We start from the raw sequence: 15,267 nt of genomic DNA, 5'->3' as shown, positions 1-15,267 counted from the left end.
CAGCTGCCCCCCACCCAGTCACCTTGGCGACGAAAGGAGCGCCTTCCCTGGGCGTGCGTTAGCTCTCCTGCCCCCTCCGCCCCGCACCTCCTTGCCTGACCCAACCCAGCCAAGAGCCTCAGACGCTTCCCTGGGCGGCCGGCGGTGAGCGCTGGAGACCGATCATACCTCCCCCCACCGCCTCCGCCGAGCCCGGCCGTCGCCATTTCCCTGGACCCTCCCTCCTCCTCCTCCCCGCCCGGCCGCGCTCACCCACCATGGCTGGTCTGCCTGGTGGGAAGTCCCGGGGGCAGGGGCAGGAGACCTGGAGAAGCTGGCGTGCAGTGAGGGCCCCGACCTCGGGTTCCACGTGCCCACAGCCCCCTCCCCACTGGAGACTGGCCTGCCAGGGTAGGTAGGACCGGGCAGCATCCCAAGGGGGCCCCAGCCCACCCCAGCCCTCCTGGCCCCTCCCCGGGATGCCGAGGCCATTTTAACCTCGCCCTGACCTCCAGCCCTACATTCCTACCCAGTGCGGGGCCCGCACACACTCACAGGATTAAGTCGGAAAAAGCAATCTTTTTATTTAACCCATACCTAGGTTAGCGGTGGGGGAGGGCCGCAGGAGGGGTCAGGGCCGAGGGGCGGCCCTGCAGAGAGGACCGAGGCGGCCGGGCCTCACTGGCGCGGGTCGGCCAGGACGCCTCGCTCGGCGGCGGCGCTGCCCAGAATGAAGCCCACGGCCAGGGACACGGTCTGGTCGAAGGAGCCGCGCAGCTGCTCCACGTGCTGGTTCAGGGTCAGCAGCTGGTCACGCAGCGGGCCCAGGATGGACACGATGTCGCCCAGGTGCCCCAGGGTCTGCAGAAGGGCGGCGTTCAGCGACGGCGGCGTGGGCTGCGGGGGCACGTGGTCCTCCGGGCGACCAGGCGGCGAGTCGGGATCTTCCCGGGTGGGGCCGGGGGACGACGGCAGCGGCGGCGAGGCGGGGGCGCGGAAGGGCTCGGGGTCCTCGGGGCGGCCGGGCGCGGGGGTGAATGTGGAAACGGCCGTCGGGGAGCCGGGGGCGCGGGGCGCGTCCGCAGACTTGGGCGGGGACGGGCTGAACCTGAGCGTCCAGGCGGGGTCCGCGTCGGGTTCTCGGGCGGCGGGCAGCGGTGGGGCGCCTGGAACGCAGAGCGGGTGGTCGCGTGAGGCGCGCCCGCCCCTCCCCCCGGCCCGCAGTCCACTTCCCCCGGTCCGAGGCGCCCCGCCCCTCCCCCACCCCAGCCCACCTACCCGGCTCAGCGGGCGCGGCGGGGGCTGGCCGGCGGCCGCGCGGGGGGCGCCCGGGCCCGGGGGAGCGGCGGCGGCCGCGTCTGCGCCCGCTGTCGCCCAGCAGCCCCATGAGCTGCCGGATCTGCGCGTCGAAGGGCCCGGGCGGCTGACCGTGCGCGTCGCGGACCTTGTCCTTGAGGAACTTGTAGCGGCGGCGGCACTGCGCGGGCGTGCGCCGCACCTGCTGGCGGGCCAGCGCGGCCGACACGCGGCGGTAGGTGGGCAGCGCCTGGCGGCGGTCTAGCAACAGCGCTCGCCACACGGCCGGCTGCAGCAGCGTGCCTAGCAGCAGCTCCGTCTCGCGCGCGCTCCAGGGCGTGCGCTGCGCCGAGCCCGGGGATACGGGCGACCCGGGGGATGCGGGCGACCCGGGGGGCGCGGGCGCCGCCAGCGCGCCGGGCGAGGCGGGCCTCCCGGGCGGGGTCCCGGGGACGCCCCCCGCCAGCCGCTGCTCGGAGTCCGGGCTGGCGGGGGACGGCGGGGCGGGCGGGGGCGGCCGCCGGGGCCGGAGCAGCATCCCGGGGCCGGCGGGCGCGCGGGGGTCGGGGCCGAGGCCCGGGAGAAGCCGCCCACACGCGCTCGGTGGGCCCTGCGCGTCCGCCTTCGGTAGGAGCGGGCGCCGGAGCCCAGCCGGGTCTAGGCGGCCCTCCCACCGCTCCGCCCCGCCCCGCCCCGCCTCTGCGCGCGCTAAGTTCAACTTGCCTGCTCCGGCGCCTGGGTCTCCCGGCCAGTCTTTGGGCCTCTAGGCCTTGAGCGCCTGGAGCAAAGTTCTGCCCCCGCCCGCCCAGCGGGGAAGAACCTTCCCAACCGCCGTTTGTACTTCTTAATCTTCTCAGTTGAGGTACAAACAAATATGGCTACGTGCATTGGGTGCGCAATGTTTGATTCGTCATTACGCATGTGCCATGACCTTTCACCACTGCGCGGATGAAGCCATGGAACATTCCAGTTCCAGAGGCTTCCTCGCACCTTCTCCTTTTTCCTCTGGTGCACCCTAGATGTTGTTTGTAACCGTAATTGTGTTCCGGGTCTGCGCCCCGCCCCTCTTCCTCGTGTGCTCTTAGTCTGTGCAGGAGGTAGAGTTCATCACTGCCCGCTGGCAGCTTTCTGCTGGATCTGATAAAGAGCCAGGCCAGTGGTCAGACGTAGTGTCATAACTCACACGCACACTTCACAGAAAGAAACTTCTTTATTCTGATAAAGAATGGCTACAGTTACCATTGTGGTTAATACAGAGCATTGAGCCTCTACACCCCTGAGAGATTGGGAATGAGACAAGGATGCCCAACGTTATGGCTTCTGCTCAACCTTATTCTGTAAGTCTTAGCCAGAGCAATAAGACAAGAAAAAGGAGTAGGAAGTATAGAGATAGCAAAGGAAGAAGGCAAGCAGCTGCCACTTGCAAGTGAGTTGTTTGTATATGTGGAAAGTACAAAACCTACAAGCACATTATTAGAATTAATAAATGAGCTTAGCAAGGTCATTGAATACAAAAATAAGCAAAAGTCAATTGTATTTCTGTATACTAGCTACAGTAGTTTTATAAAACTCCTTAGTTTGGGATAATTCTGTGTCCGAGTGGCACAGACAGCACAGAGTCCCTAACATCTTACTTGTCCGTGGAACTTTGGCAGAGCTAAGAAGTTAACGTTGACGAAACCGCAGACTTACTGGGTTGTGCCAGGTTTTCTGCTGATGCCCCTTTTCTGTCCCAGGATCCTACCCCTGTGCTGAGCTGCATTTAGTCATCCTGTCCCTTCAGTCTCCCCTGGGCCGTGGCTGTTTCTAAACCTTGTTTTCCACGTCCTTGACAGTTTGAGGAGACGGGTCAGGTGTTTTGTGGTGTGTCCCTCAGTTTGGGTTTGTCTGCTGTCTTCTCAGGGTTAGAGTGGGGCTCTGGGTTCTGGGACGAGACCCGAGAGGTGATGTGTCATCTTATTAGTTCGTGTTAGGATGCGTGACGTCGGCAGACTTGGGGCCATGATGCTGAGCCCCACCCGGTTAATCTGGTGCCTGCCTCTCCCCACCGTCAGGTCACCCTCTTCCTGTCCTGCCCTGCAGTGGGGGCCGGTCACCAGGTCCCCTGCCGCCCACACTCGAGGGGGTAACAAACCACACCTCCACACCTTTGGATTTCTCCCAGTTCCTCCCGTTTATTTATTCATTCAGTTGTCCGTTTACTCCAGTGTGGACTCATGGACGTTTGTCCTGTTCCTGGGTCACTGCCCATCACTGTCGTACGTGGGGGCTCAGACAGCCCGGCTCTGGCTGTGGGGAGTCTTCGCAGCTCTTTCCCTTTCGTCCGTGTCCTTTTGATGTGATCTGCCCTCCCACCCCAAGCCCTGCTTTAGCACTGCCAGCTCCTGGCTCATCTGGCACTTTCCCCACTCAAGCCCTGGAGTCAGCCATTTCCTTTTCTCGGAGACTTGAATGGCATCTGGAAACCAAGATTTGGGCACAGGATGCAGCTGCTGCTATTGGGGCATCACTGCTTCTGGGCCCGTGGCTCTGGGGGCAGTTTTGCTCCCCAGGGGACATTTGGCGATGTCTGGACAGTTGTTGGTTGTCACAGCTGGGGGCAGGGGGCGGTGCTGCTGGCATCTAGAGGGTAGAGATCAGAGATGCCACGAAACATCCTGCAGGCTCAGGAGAGCCCCACCGCAGAGAGCCATCCCCTGACACGTCAGCGAAGCTGCGACAGATCGTGCGGTGGCAGCTGGGAAGTGGATTGCGCGCAACCTGTCTCTCGGGTCCCTGACCGCCTCGCACCTTGGGCTCCGTGAGATCCTGTCTTGGATGGTAGGAGGCCTGGTGCCCTCGTCTCCAACTGTCTACTCGCGTCCCACCCCACAGCGAGTGCGCAGAGGAGCCTCGGAAGGCTGGCCTGGTGCCTGAGAAGCTGCTCCCAACCGGGGTGCGGTCCTCACTGCAGTTCTTTTGTCTTCAGCGCAGTCTCCCTTCAGAACAGCGTTTCCCACGGTCACTGAGGTCCACCCCCTGGGGAGCGGGAGAGGCAGTGAGGAGATGGGGCTGCAGGAAAGTGGCAGCTCAAGCCGTCCCGTCCCAGGAGAAGTCCCGCCGTCCTTGCAGCGGGTGTCGGACAGCAGGCGGAAGGACACAAGCCGCAGGGAGGGGTGTGGCCGGCGCCCAGCCAGCCCCTCGGCCACTTACCCCAGCACCACCGGCCACTCCGAGCCCGTGTCCCAGGCGATAGCCTGGCTGCTGGGGTCCCACTGGCCTTCTCCGGGTGGCGGGTGCTGGTGCCGGCCCGGGGGCTGCCTCGGGCTTGATCACAGCCTGCTGGGCGCGGGGGAGTGGGACCCCTTTTGTGGAGGGGGCTTCCCCAGAGCCTGGGTGCACAGGGCTGGGCTCCATTCAGCGTAGGAGGGGCTGCATGGGGTTGGGGGTTGCTGGCTGGGGTGCTGGCTGGCAGTTCTCAGAAAAACGTGTTGATGTGATAAGAGCCGATGTAGCGAAGGGAGAGCCGGGCTTCCTGGTGCTTTAGTCGTGTCTCGGGAGGAAGAGGGACCAGGGTCTGGTGGTTCTAAGGTGGCTGAGGACACCCCGCCCCGGCCCAGACTCCAGAGCCACGTGACCACGGCAGCTCCTGTCCACAGTAACACGACCCCACCATCTCCCCGTCTTTGTTGGTGTCCACCAGCCCTCAGCTCTTCCACTGGGACCCTTTGGTGGTGACCAAGCCCTGGGAACGCCCCAGCCTGCCCCCGGTGACGATGAGCCTGCTGCTTGGCCTGTGGGCTGCGGACGAGGCCTGCGTGGCCGGACGCCAGGATGGGCAGGGCTTGTGGCAGACAGGCGCGGGCCGTGGTGCCCGGAGGCCTCGGCAGGTCAGCGACTGTGGGAGGTTGGCTGTCTCCTCCTCCAGCGGCAGGTACGTCCCGGGCAGTGGGGTGTCTGCCTGCTCACGGGCCCCGGGTGGTGGGGTTTGGCCCTCTGCGCACCGTCGGAGGACATCGCGGTGGCCTGAGCCTCCTCGGTCCCTCGTCCCCTCCCGCCTTCACGAGCAGCCCTGAAGACGTCTTCGTCTGGCTCGAAGAAGCCACGCTGACCCACGAAGCAGGTAAACACCAGGAACCCGCGAAGGCGGTCTTGGTAGAAACGACTTTATTTAGAAACGTAAACCGCGCGTGAGGGCGACATGCAGACAGTCGTGCTGGAGCCGAAGCCTGGCCGCGCCCCCAGATGAACCGTTACAGTTGGAATGTTCATTTGCACTGGACGCTCACTTCATTTCAGGCTTTGTGGCGCTTCGTTGAATTCAAATCCTGAAAAGGTAGGAGCTGATCTGCAGAACCAAATTCTCATATAAAAGCCACGTTTGCAGGGCCCGGAGTGCCTCTCACGAAAGCGGGACGTAGATGTTGCAAATGAATATATGTGGGAAAACACGTCTTGACAACAGTGTTTGATCACAGGTAGTGGTTTTCCTAGAAATAGCATGAGCTGGCTGCGCTGAAGAGTCACTAATTCTAAAACTGAAAAGAACAGTCTTGGGTCTTGCAGCGATTGGCGACGTAAAAACGCTGGTGCCTGGGGTGGTGCCAGGGCTCTGGCCTCCCTGCTGTGGAGGTGTGACGTGCTGTCCTGGTCCCATGCCCCTGGCCGAGCGCAGTTTGGAAACGGCCCTGGGGAAGAGCTTGGTACCACCGAGGCAGCAGACTTCGTTTCCTCGTCAGAAAGCGCTGGTGACGGCCAGCCTTGGGAGCTAGGCGTGGGTGTGTGCATCACATGCATGGCTGCTGAAGAAGGGGGGGACCCGGCCACGGCCCTACAGCCCCCAGGCCCCCAGGTAGGGCAGAGGGAAGCTCTCAGGGCCCCTGAGGCTGTGTCTCTGCTTTGGAGCGGCTGTCTGAGTCCTGCATGCTTTGGAAGCAGAGCCTCGGCCCAGGTGTACCTGCCCCAGCAGGAAGTGCTCTCGGTGGTGGGGCGGTGGGCACAGGGGCCACGGGGCACTTGGGAGCGGCCAGTGTGGAGCATGAGGCGCTCTCCGGCAGCAGGAGGCCGGGCTGGGACGGAGGCAAGGCCGGGCCTCTTGGCGGGAAGGGCTGCGAGGCTCTGGCACCCGCACCTGGGCCTGGGTGGGCAGCCAGGGGTTGGGGCTGGAGGAGGGGGAGGCCCGGCAGGGAGGAAGCCCAGGGTGGGGAGCCTCAGGGCCCCGAGAAGGTTCCAGAGCCCCTGGAATCTGTGGCCGTCAGGGGGTCAGAGGACAGTCTTGGCCCTTCGTTGGTGAGCAGACGCACACCAGACCCGTGGGAACACCGCTCAGTGGGCGCCTGGGTTTAAAGCCTGAGCTGGGTGCTGGGGTGTGGGGTTTCTGGGGCTGAACGGCCAGAGAACTGGGTGAAAGCTGTTTATCTTTGAGAAATATAAATGGGTACTCGGTTCCTGGGGAGCTTACCTATCCTATTTTGGTTTAAATATTTTAAAATTCCCTTAGAAACCCCCCTCAGCCTCTCCTGGCACCATCTCTTGGGTCTGGGTCTGAGCCCGTGCTCCCGCCCCGGTGCCCCTCCTGGGCCATGGGGGTCCCTGTCTGACACAGCAGGCACGGCCCCTTCCACCCCAGGCCTGTCCTCGGTGTGGGCTGCACACCCAGCCCGCTGTCCTGCGCTACTGGAACGTGGCTTTCATTCTCCGCAGCTTGTCCTGAATCTTCTTGGAGTGCTTCTCGCTGGCCACCTGGTGGGCGCCAGCCCTGCTGTCCTCGGCCAGGATGGAGATGTCCGCCCCGCTGAATCGGGCGATCCTCTGCTTGAGGTGGGACTGCAGCTTGGGGTCGGGGGCGAACGTGTAGGGGTTCTCCTGGAACGCGTGGACCTGGCTCGCCACCTTGGCGATGTTTCTTTGTTGGGGGAAGAAACGAAACGTGAGTTTGCACAAGTCACGGGGGCAGCGTCTGCAGCTGGTGGGTTCCCAGCCTGCTGTCAGGCACTGTCCCAACCAGGCCGCGTCAAAGTCCAGACTCAGAGGGACCAGTCCGCCCTGGACCCTGAGGAGGCCTGACCGGTCTCCACCTGACTGCCGTGTGGCTGATGAAGTGGGGGGAGAGGATAGAGTGGGGTGAAAGGTCATGGGGGGAGGGTCTCCCTGGAGACAGGGCGGCACTGTCCTGAAGGGCAGTGCGGGCCTGGGGCGCTGCGGGGGGCCGTGGGCCTGGAGCTCCTAAGGAGCGGCCGGCCCCAGGGTGGGCTTCCGAGGCCAAAAGGAGCCGCGATCGCCTTTGGCTGGGAGTGTCTGAGTCCCTGGCAGGGTCGTGGTGGTGGTCGCCACCGACAGCTCCCCAGTCTGCTCCTCCCAGGTGGGTCCGCAGGTGTGCCGGGCAGTTGAACGGTGGGGACTGACTGAATCCTCCGGACAGCTTTACGGAGGGGCCCCGAGGGGGACAGCAGAGGCAGGGAGAGAAGGCAGATGTGGCTCGGGGGGTCAGGGAGGGTGGTCGCACAGAGGTGGCGTTCTGGGTGCACCTGGATCTCCCAGGAGGAAGGGAGGTCACGGCAACCTTGGGGCCGCGTTTGGGGCCGTGGACGCTGGACTGTGCGAATTGTGTACCCCTTGTCTGTGGAGAAGGAGGCGGCTGGAAGTCACCTGGGGAGAGGGTGTGGAGGCCTGGGCTGGGTGAGGGCTGCGTGAGGGGCAAGGCGGCCCAGGTCTCAGAGGAACAGGAGAGATGGGGGCAGCCCCTCACCTGGCTCGCTCACCTGTGGGCCCCTTACCTGGCTTGTTCTAGCTGTTGGGTCCCCCACCTGGCTTGTTGCAACTGTGGGCCCTTCACCTGGCTTATTCACCTGTGGATCCCTCACCTGGTTTGTTTTACCTGTGGGCCCCTCACCTGAGCTTGCTCCACCTGTGGGCCCCGTTGGTCATGGTGAAGCCCCCTGTCTCCAGCTGCTGGATGTGCATGGCCAGGAGGTGGGCTGAGGGCAGGGTGGGCTGGGCCCTGAAGCGCCGTCCTTCCATCAGACACAGGCTGTCGCTCTTCAGGAAGACCTGGGGCGCAGCCAGGGGCGTGGGCGGGGGGTGGGGGGACGGACAGGTGAGAGGTCAGCCCAGGTGCCCAGCAGTGCTGCACGGGGGCTGCGGCACCCCGGTTTATCAGCCAGCCCAAAGTGTGCCTTGGCTCTGGGGCTGGGGAGAGCGCTTGCGGACACGGGAGGAACGCTGACCCCCCCCAGAAAGCCGCGCGCTTCCTGCTGCTGGCGGCAAACTCCCTCCAGAAGAGAGCCAGGCGACCCCACTGCCCAAGTTAGACTGGGAGCCTGGCTGGCCGGCCGCAGAGACCCCTGGGTGTGGTGGCAACCGAGGACACACAACAGTCCCCCCACCGGCGCGCGCTGCGTCTGGGGCCGGCTGCAGGCCGCCCCTGCCTCCTCAGTCTGGGAAACGCCCCTCATCCCGAGGGCGTGTCCTCGTTTAGGATCTCATGAGGGGCGGCCAGGAGGCAGGTAGGTCGGCCAAACTCAGGCAGGGCCTCAGGGCACCTGCACCCCAGGCTGGAATCACGGCCCTGGAGCAACCCTGCCACCTCTGCCCAGGTGAGCGGCTGAGGCCCCAGGGGAGATGATGGGGGGGCCGTGAGGAGGGCGCCACGATGCAGGATCTGCTGGGCGATCCCCCCCTCCCCCGGGACGTGAGCTGCCCAGGACCTCACGCAAAGGGGTACCTCCACGGCTTTCAGTTCCTCCATGACCTCTGCTATCTTTGCGGGTAGAATTCTCCAGGCCTAAAATAAAAGCACAGGTGAAACTCCTACAGCCCTGTCTGTGCCCACTGCGTGGCTGCAGCCAGGCCCCCCCGGGTGACTCACAGGGGACTGTCGCACGGCCGGGTGCTCCAGGCCGCCCAGGATCTGCATGGCTGTTGCGAAGTTCCTCTGCTCGTAGCAAGACTTCGCGATCAGCAGAAATTTGGAGAGCAGGTTCACCTGCAGCTGAAACCAGAGAACAAGACGCTCAGCGTCCTCCGTCTCAGACGAGGGACCGGGGCACAGGGGCCAGCGTCAGGGTGCAGGGCGGTGCGCCCACCTCCGTGCAGGGGAGGGCGTCGGGGGCCAGAAAACCAAGGCACAAAGGTGTGCCAAGTCCATCTCACTTCTCTCCCGGGACAAATCTCTGCTCAGGACAATGGGGGGAGCGGGAAGGGCACCCCCGCTCGGGGAGATGGAGCTGAGGTGTCCAGAGGCAAATGGGGAGCCGATTTCAGCTTGTCGTCCGCCCAGCCGAGTCCACGGTGGGACGGGGTTGCAGCGCCTCAGGGGCTGCTGGTCGGCAGGGCAGATTCACCGGATTTGATGGGAACACCCCACGGCAGCCCCTGCTACCCCAGTGGGATTCTCCTCTCCGAGCAGACCTGAGGGGCCTGGCTCACGGCCCCACAGTTAGCGTGTGGATTTTACACAGTTCCAGCAACTTCCAGAAGGTTCTGGAGAATTCAGCTGACCCCTCATTTCAGAGCTGCCTCACCCTGTGGACTGTCGCCATGGCCAGGGACATCCTTCAGGTGGGAACATCGCCTGCGGGTCCCAACCAGACACCCTTCTCCTGGGCTTGACCCTTGTCTGGGTCACAGGACGGGCCGTGGGGTCACTCAGCACCGTTGCCTCCCAGCTGTCTGGCTCGAGTGCCTCTTAAAGGATCTTGAAAAACATCTACCCACTCCTGCTTCTTACGTTGACACCTCGTCATTTTCCTCACAGGTTCAGATGGATGCGAAGTAGGTGATTTCCAGCCCGTCCAGGCAGAGCTGTCCGCTCACGGCTGAGCCTTGTACCGGTCAGGTCAGGTCACACGGTGGGTCTGCTCTTGTGACCGGCGTCCCGCCCTCCGGGCTCAGCCGTCGTGGCCTGTGTCCCCATCTGGTTCCCTCGTGGGGCTGAATGTTTTCACAGGGTGGTGATGCCCCACGTTGTTCATCCGTTCGTGCGTCGACGGATATGAGGTTGCCTCCTGCTCTTGGCTGTCGTGTTCCGTCACTTTCACACCTGTCTGATGAAGCCAGGTCCCACCATTATTCATCTACAAAAAGGGAAGCTTTTCTTGAAGGTGAGAAACTTTACACGGTTTCCTTTTCTCCTTGACCTTGTGTTTGCACTGTCTCGCCTCACCCCGCCACCCCGGGATGTGATCTGGAAGGAATGCACTGTTACCACTGAGGGCTTTTACTAGTCTTCCGTTACATTCTCCGGCTCAAAATTTGAGTTTTGACAAATTTTTCTGAGAGCAGAGTTTACGAATGTAGAAGTCAGCCTCCGGGTTGTGCCGACAGCATGGTGAGGGGCCCAATGCGTGGAACAGCGCGTCAGAACTTGATCAGCGTGTTCGCCGAAGGTGCCCGCGTGGCTTCCTGAGAACTCCTGGCGCTTTCTCCGCTCGGCCCCTGCGCTCTCCTGTCCCTGCTGAGGCGGAACTGCCCCGTGAACAGTCCTCCCTCCGACCTCTGCTCGCAGGGACGGGGGAGCCGTTCACGCAATGGGGAGAGTTTCGTCACTGCAACAGTGGTTCCTTCCCACCAGGCGCTGACCCTGGGTGCGTCCCAGGTGGGTCTGAAGACCGTTCCGTCCTGTGGCCTGGGGACGCTGGCGCCCCTTCGTGGTGCCCTGTGGGCGGGGCAGCTGCAGAGGCTCTGGGGTGAGGACTCCCTGGCAGCCGGGGTCCCCTGGGAAGCCCGAGCACCCAGGCCTCGTGTGACGCCCTTGATCGGAAGCTGCACTTTGATGTCTCTCATGATAACGTCGTGGATTGGAACAAACCGGGTCGGGGAGGGGGCCAGGCCACATCCTGGCAGAAGTGAGGACGGGTCAGTCTGTCAGCTGCTAAACCCTTAAAGAAAATTCTCCCGAAAAGGGGAAAGAGTGGAAAACTCGGCATTTGTTCATGGGCCTTGGGGTTGCCCCTAGGGGCTTGGGGGACACAGAGGAAACTAGAAAAGGAAAGAGTGCAGAGGCTCCTAATGCCAGAACGGGCACGTCCGGGCTTCACCGTCTCTCGGGGAGTTGGTGGCCACGGTGGGCTCTGGGGCAGCTCCTGGGACAGAACAGGGTCCCCCACCCCGAGCTCCCCCTTCGTGCTCAGCCCACTCCAGCGGCTCCTGCCCGGGGAGCTGATGCTTTGGGCCTGGGAGGCGGTGGGCGTGCACTCGCGGGAAGGGGCCGGGTGACACAGCAGGAGCCCCGTGGTCCCCACCGGTTCTTCCACGTGGCCACGTCCTACAGGCAGGACCCTGTGACCCTCGCCTGCGTCTGGCCTCCGGCGGAAGGACGTCCGAGGCCCTGACAGCGGTGTGCTCGCTGGGCGCACTGTGGGGCGCTAGGCCCAGCTGCTGCCCCTCCTGCCTGGGTGGGACCTGAGGGAGGTGCTGGCCCTGAAGCAGGGGGGTCGGTCCAGGCCGAGGCCTGTGGGACCAGAGGAGCCTCACCTTGATGGGACCACTGACTAGTGTTTCATTTGTTCCACAAACTGGCCGAGGACACACATGCACCCGTGCTGTTGTGACAGTGGCCACGAGAGCTCAGGCCAGCGGGCCAGTTCCCGGCCCTGGGTCGCGACCGAGGCAGGAGGAGTGTGGGAGCACGCGGGGGCCGCGTTAGTGTGTGTGTGACGCTGCGTCCAGCTGTGAGCGGGGGTGTGCCTGCGTGAGGTCTGCGTGTCCGCGCCGCGGGGACAGGCCTGGGTGGGCCTGGAGCCCCCGTGCACCCCCAGCAGGGGGGGGGTCTCCCAGGGAGGTGCCCTTGCTGCCAGCAGCCCCGACTCTGTGCTGGGGCCAGAGCTGAGGGCACCGACCTTGGAGGTGTGGCTGGTCACGATCTCGGCGGCCACCCAGGTGCTGACGTCGTCTGCGCTTCTCAGAAGCTGTAACAGGTACGTGTCCTGGACGTAGCTGGGCAGAAATAAGCTGCAGGTTTCGGCCGACAGAGACCCAGAGGAGCTGACTCTGCAAGAGACGCAGGCGCACGTCCCAGCCAGGCCCCGGGTGGCGCCCGGCCCAGGAGGCTGGCGGGACGGGCCCTGCGAGGCGGGGGGCCAGCCGCGCACCGCAGGTGTCGCCCTTGCGCTGGGCGTGTCCAGGAGACGCTTGGGTGAGGCCCCAAGGCCCTCCGGCCAGCCCTGCATCCCAGGCTTCTCTGACAGCCACGCCGGACACTCACTTGGGGACGGCCACACTTTTGTCCGTGACGCCCAGGGCCCGAGAGTTTAAGAAGTGGACGGGGTGGCACTTGTGAAACAACTCCTGCCGGGGACAAGGACGCAGAGGTCAGGCAGAGCCGGGGCCCGAGGGGGGACGGGGGGCACGGGAGTCACAGGGCTGGGCCCCCAGGGACTCTGCACGGCCACCCAGACAACAGTGGCGGGGGGGGGGGGGGGGGGGGGGGCGGGGTGCTGGCCCTGCTGTCGCCTGGCCCCCGGGGGGGGGCCCGGCGGCCCCCCGGGAGAGGGGGGGGGGGGGGGGGGGAGGAGGGGTCGCTGGGTTCCTGTCCCTGCTGTCACCTGCCAAGTGATGGGGGCCCAGGATGCCTGGGGGCCTGGGAAGGGGCAGCTGGGGGCTGGGCACCCAGTTCCAGGAGGGAGGGCCTAGCACACGCGGCTCCCCGCCCGGCCCGCAGGGCAGGGCGCCCTCCAGCACGTGGGGTGTGTGTGTGTGCCCTGTGGGACCTCGTGGGGCCTGTGCACCTGGCGCTCTCTTGCTGAGGGCCTTCAGCGCCCACCCTTACCCGCTGCCTCAGCGTCAGCCCCCCCCTCACCTGCTGCAACAATGTCAGCCCCCCCCTCACCTGCTGCAACAGCGTCAGCTGGCTGAAGAGCTGGTGGGTGCTGTACTCGGTCAGGAAGTAGGGCCCCTTCTCGCTGGCCCTGGCATAGGGGCCATAGAAGTCCTCGAAGAAGCAGGGCTTGGGCAGGGCGGATGCGATGCTGTACTGGCGCTCCTTGTGGTGGGGCAGCGCCAGCCCGTTGCCCCGGGACAGCCGCCAGGGGAAGCTCTGCAGGGCAGGAAGACCAAGCCCCAGAGGGTCCCGTCCAGGTTAGGGCGGGGTGGGGGGGTGGGCCCAGGCCCAGGACCTCGCAGCCTGGCTCAGCTAGAGCCACGTGGCAAATCCCTCCCGCCCACAGCCGTGCCGGGTCGAGGACGCCTGTCCTGGTCATTTCATGGATGGGGCTGTCTGCACGCATCACGGTGAGGTTCCCTCAACCCTGCTCCCGTACCAGGCCGTTTCCCGGCCCCGCCTTGGCCCCAGAGTCAGGGAGGCGGGGTGCTCTGAGCCCCTGGCTGGCCCTCTGCTGTCCTTGTCCAGGGCCAGAGGGCTGGTGCCCAGGGCCGGCAACACGGGGGGCGCGTGCCTGTTTGTGCATGTGTGCCTGTCCGTGTGTGTGTGTACCAGGGCACGTGTGTGTGCACATGAGCACAGGAGTGTGTGTGCCTGCGTAGGCGGTGTCCCCACGCCGGCTCCCCGGGAAAGGCCGCACCTTCCGGGAGATGCCGTCCTCTGAGAGCCTCTTCCACAGGGCGTTGAGGGGCCTGGCGGTGTCCTCCGCCTCCTTGGGGTCCTGCAGGTCTGTGCTGCGTGGGGCACCCTCAGCCCGCCGCTCGGTGCCCACCTCCAGGAGGCTCAACAGGGGCTCTGCGGAGCCGTCCAAGGGCAGGATCTGGGCAGAAGCACGCGGGGTCGCCCGCTGCTCCAGAGGGGCGGTGGCCCCGCTCCCCGAGCCGCGCCCTCACCTGGGAGGCGAGGTAGTCCTGGAGCCTCCCCAGGAGCCCGGCGTCCCTCCTGAAGTCCACGGCGTAGCAGTCCTCCAGCCAGGCCTGCAGGAGGCAGAAGCTGCGCCTGTAGATCTTGGAGGAGGTGGAGGTGGGATCCTGGTGGGCCCTGGGGACAGATGGAGGCCTGAGCCGCGCAGGTCACCCGCGCCCGCCTGGCGTCGCACCCACACCAGTGTGTGCATGGGGGTCTGAGCCCGCCCACCTGGTGCCCGTCCTGGAGCCCCTGCCACCCTCACAGACGGCACCCAGGGGCTGGAAAGCGTCCCGAGAGGCAGGGCGGGAGCCCTGCTCCGCGTGTGGGGAAGCAGGGGGCTGGGGTCTCCCGTGAGTCCCTCCCCTCCCAGGGCTCCTGGCCTGGGCTTGTGCGGAGTGTGGGGGGCAAGGACAGGCCAGCTCAGAGGGCCAGAGCGCGTCCAGCACTGCCTACCACCCCTTCCCTTGTTGACCCCACCTGCCGGCTGAGGCCTGCGGGACCCTCCCTGCCCCCCAGCTGCCCTCCCCCAGCCCACGGGCCTGGTGCTCACCGTCTTCCCACGTGTCCCAGCCCCCGCCCTCCGCCTCCCCCCTCCCCAGCCGCCGGCCCCTCCTGACACTCCTGCCCCTTTCCCGTGGCCCGTCTGCGCCCCGCTCCCCTCCTCTGCCCTCGCCTGGGCCTTCCGGGCGGCTCTGGCTCTGGCCTCGTCCTCGTCAGGGTCGGCGGGTACCTGGACAAGGTGCTGCTGATGCGGTCCAGCAGGAAGTGCAGGAAGTCGTGGGGGCTGCAGAAGTACCGGAAGGTGTACAGGAACTGCTGCACGTAGCCCTCCAGGAAGGCGTCGCTGCGGGGAGGGGGCAGTCAGCCGCCAGGACGCGGCCCGGCTCCCCCAGCCCCGCGGTCCCGGGGTGGGCGCACACGGGCGCGTGTGCGCGTGAGCCCCTTGCCAGGAAGGAGGCCAGCAGGAGCGCCGCTCAGAAGTAAGTGGGGGGAGCAGTGGTCACGTTAGAAATCCCTGGATGTTGCGAGTCCGAGGACTTCGGTAACATCCGTCTTTAAGGCCTCACTGTGTCTTTTAGAAACGATTCAGAAAGCTGAGCCGGAGCAGTGGCCCAGCCCCAGCCAGAAATCGCTGGGTTAGGAGACAGGCCGCTGAGGGCGGGAGGGCCCCCCATCTCTGGGTGCACCAGGGAGCCAGGGCAGCGAGAAAGAGGTGGGGATCCAGG

The 15,267-nt window shown here is 65.2% G+C and overlaps 2 protein-coding genes across 2 annotated transcripts in view; both read right to left on the bottom strand.

The window, feature by feature from the left end:
• Positions 1–657: 657 nt before the first annotated feature.
• UTF1 (undifferentiated embryonic cell transcription factor 1) lies at positions 658–1,813 on the bottom strand. The gene is made up of 2 exons (XM_027113147.1): positions 1,258–1,813; positions 658–1,145 (listed from the first exon to the last, which is right to left on the bottom strand). The coding sequence occupies exons 1-2, from the start codon at positions 1,811–1,813 to the stop codon at positions 658–660; spliced, it is 1,044 nt and encodes a 347-aa protein (XP_026968948.1).
• Positions 1,814–3,613: 1,800 nt separating this feature from the next.
• Positions 3,614–15,267, bottom strand: part of KNDC1 (kinase non-catalytic C-lobe domain containing 1) — a 59,670-nt gene continuing 48,016 nt past the window's right edge. The window contains exons 21-30 of the mRNA XM_027111782.1: positions 14,772–14,885; positions 14,026–14,173; positions 13,773–13,952; positions 13,082–13,288; positions 12,458–12,540; positions 12,093–12,243; positions 9,122–9,244; positions 8,978–9,037; positions 8,147–8,304; positions 3,614–7,159 (exon numbers count right to left, since the gene is read on the bottom strand). Coding sequence (XP_026967583.1) covers positions 6,928–7,159; positions 8,147–8,304; positions 8,978–9,037; positions 9,122–9,244; positions 12,093–12,243; positions 12,458–12,540; positions 13,082–13,288; positions 13,773–13,952; positions 14,026–14,173; positions 14,772–14,885 — 1,456 coding nt within the window. The 3' untranslated portion in view covers positions 3,614–6,927. The remainder of the gene's footprint in view (positions 7,160–8,146; positions 8,305–8,977; positions 9,038–9,121; positions 9,245–12,092; positions 12,244–12,457; positions 12,541–13,081; positions 13,289–13,772; positions 13,953–14,025; positions 14,174–14,771; positions 14,886–15,267) is intronic.

This window comes from Aethalodelphis obliquidens, unplaced genomic scaffold (assembly GCF_003676395.1).
Source record: "Aethalodelphis obliquidens isolate GAN/ISIS:26980383/991018 unplaced genomic scaffold, ASM367639v1 scaffold11, whole genome shotgun sequence".
Lineage (NCBI taxonomy): Eukaryota > Metazoa > Chordata > Mammalia > Artiodactyla > Delphinidae > Aethalodelphis > Aethalodelphis obliquidens.
Note: the sequence above shows the minus strand (reverse complement) of the source record. Positions and strands in the feature narration are given on the sequence as shown.

Coding starts and splice junctions, on each gene's coding strand:
- UTF1 (XM_027113147.1), bottom strand. CDS start 1,813: ATGCTGCTCCGGCCCCGGCGGCCGCCCCCGCCCGCCCCGCCGTCCCCC. Junction 1,146..1,257: donor CGCCGCGCCCGCTGAGCCGG/GTAGGTGGGCTG, acceptor TCTGCGTTCCAG/GCGCCCCACCGCTGCCCGCC.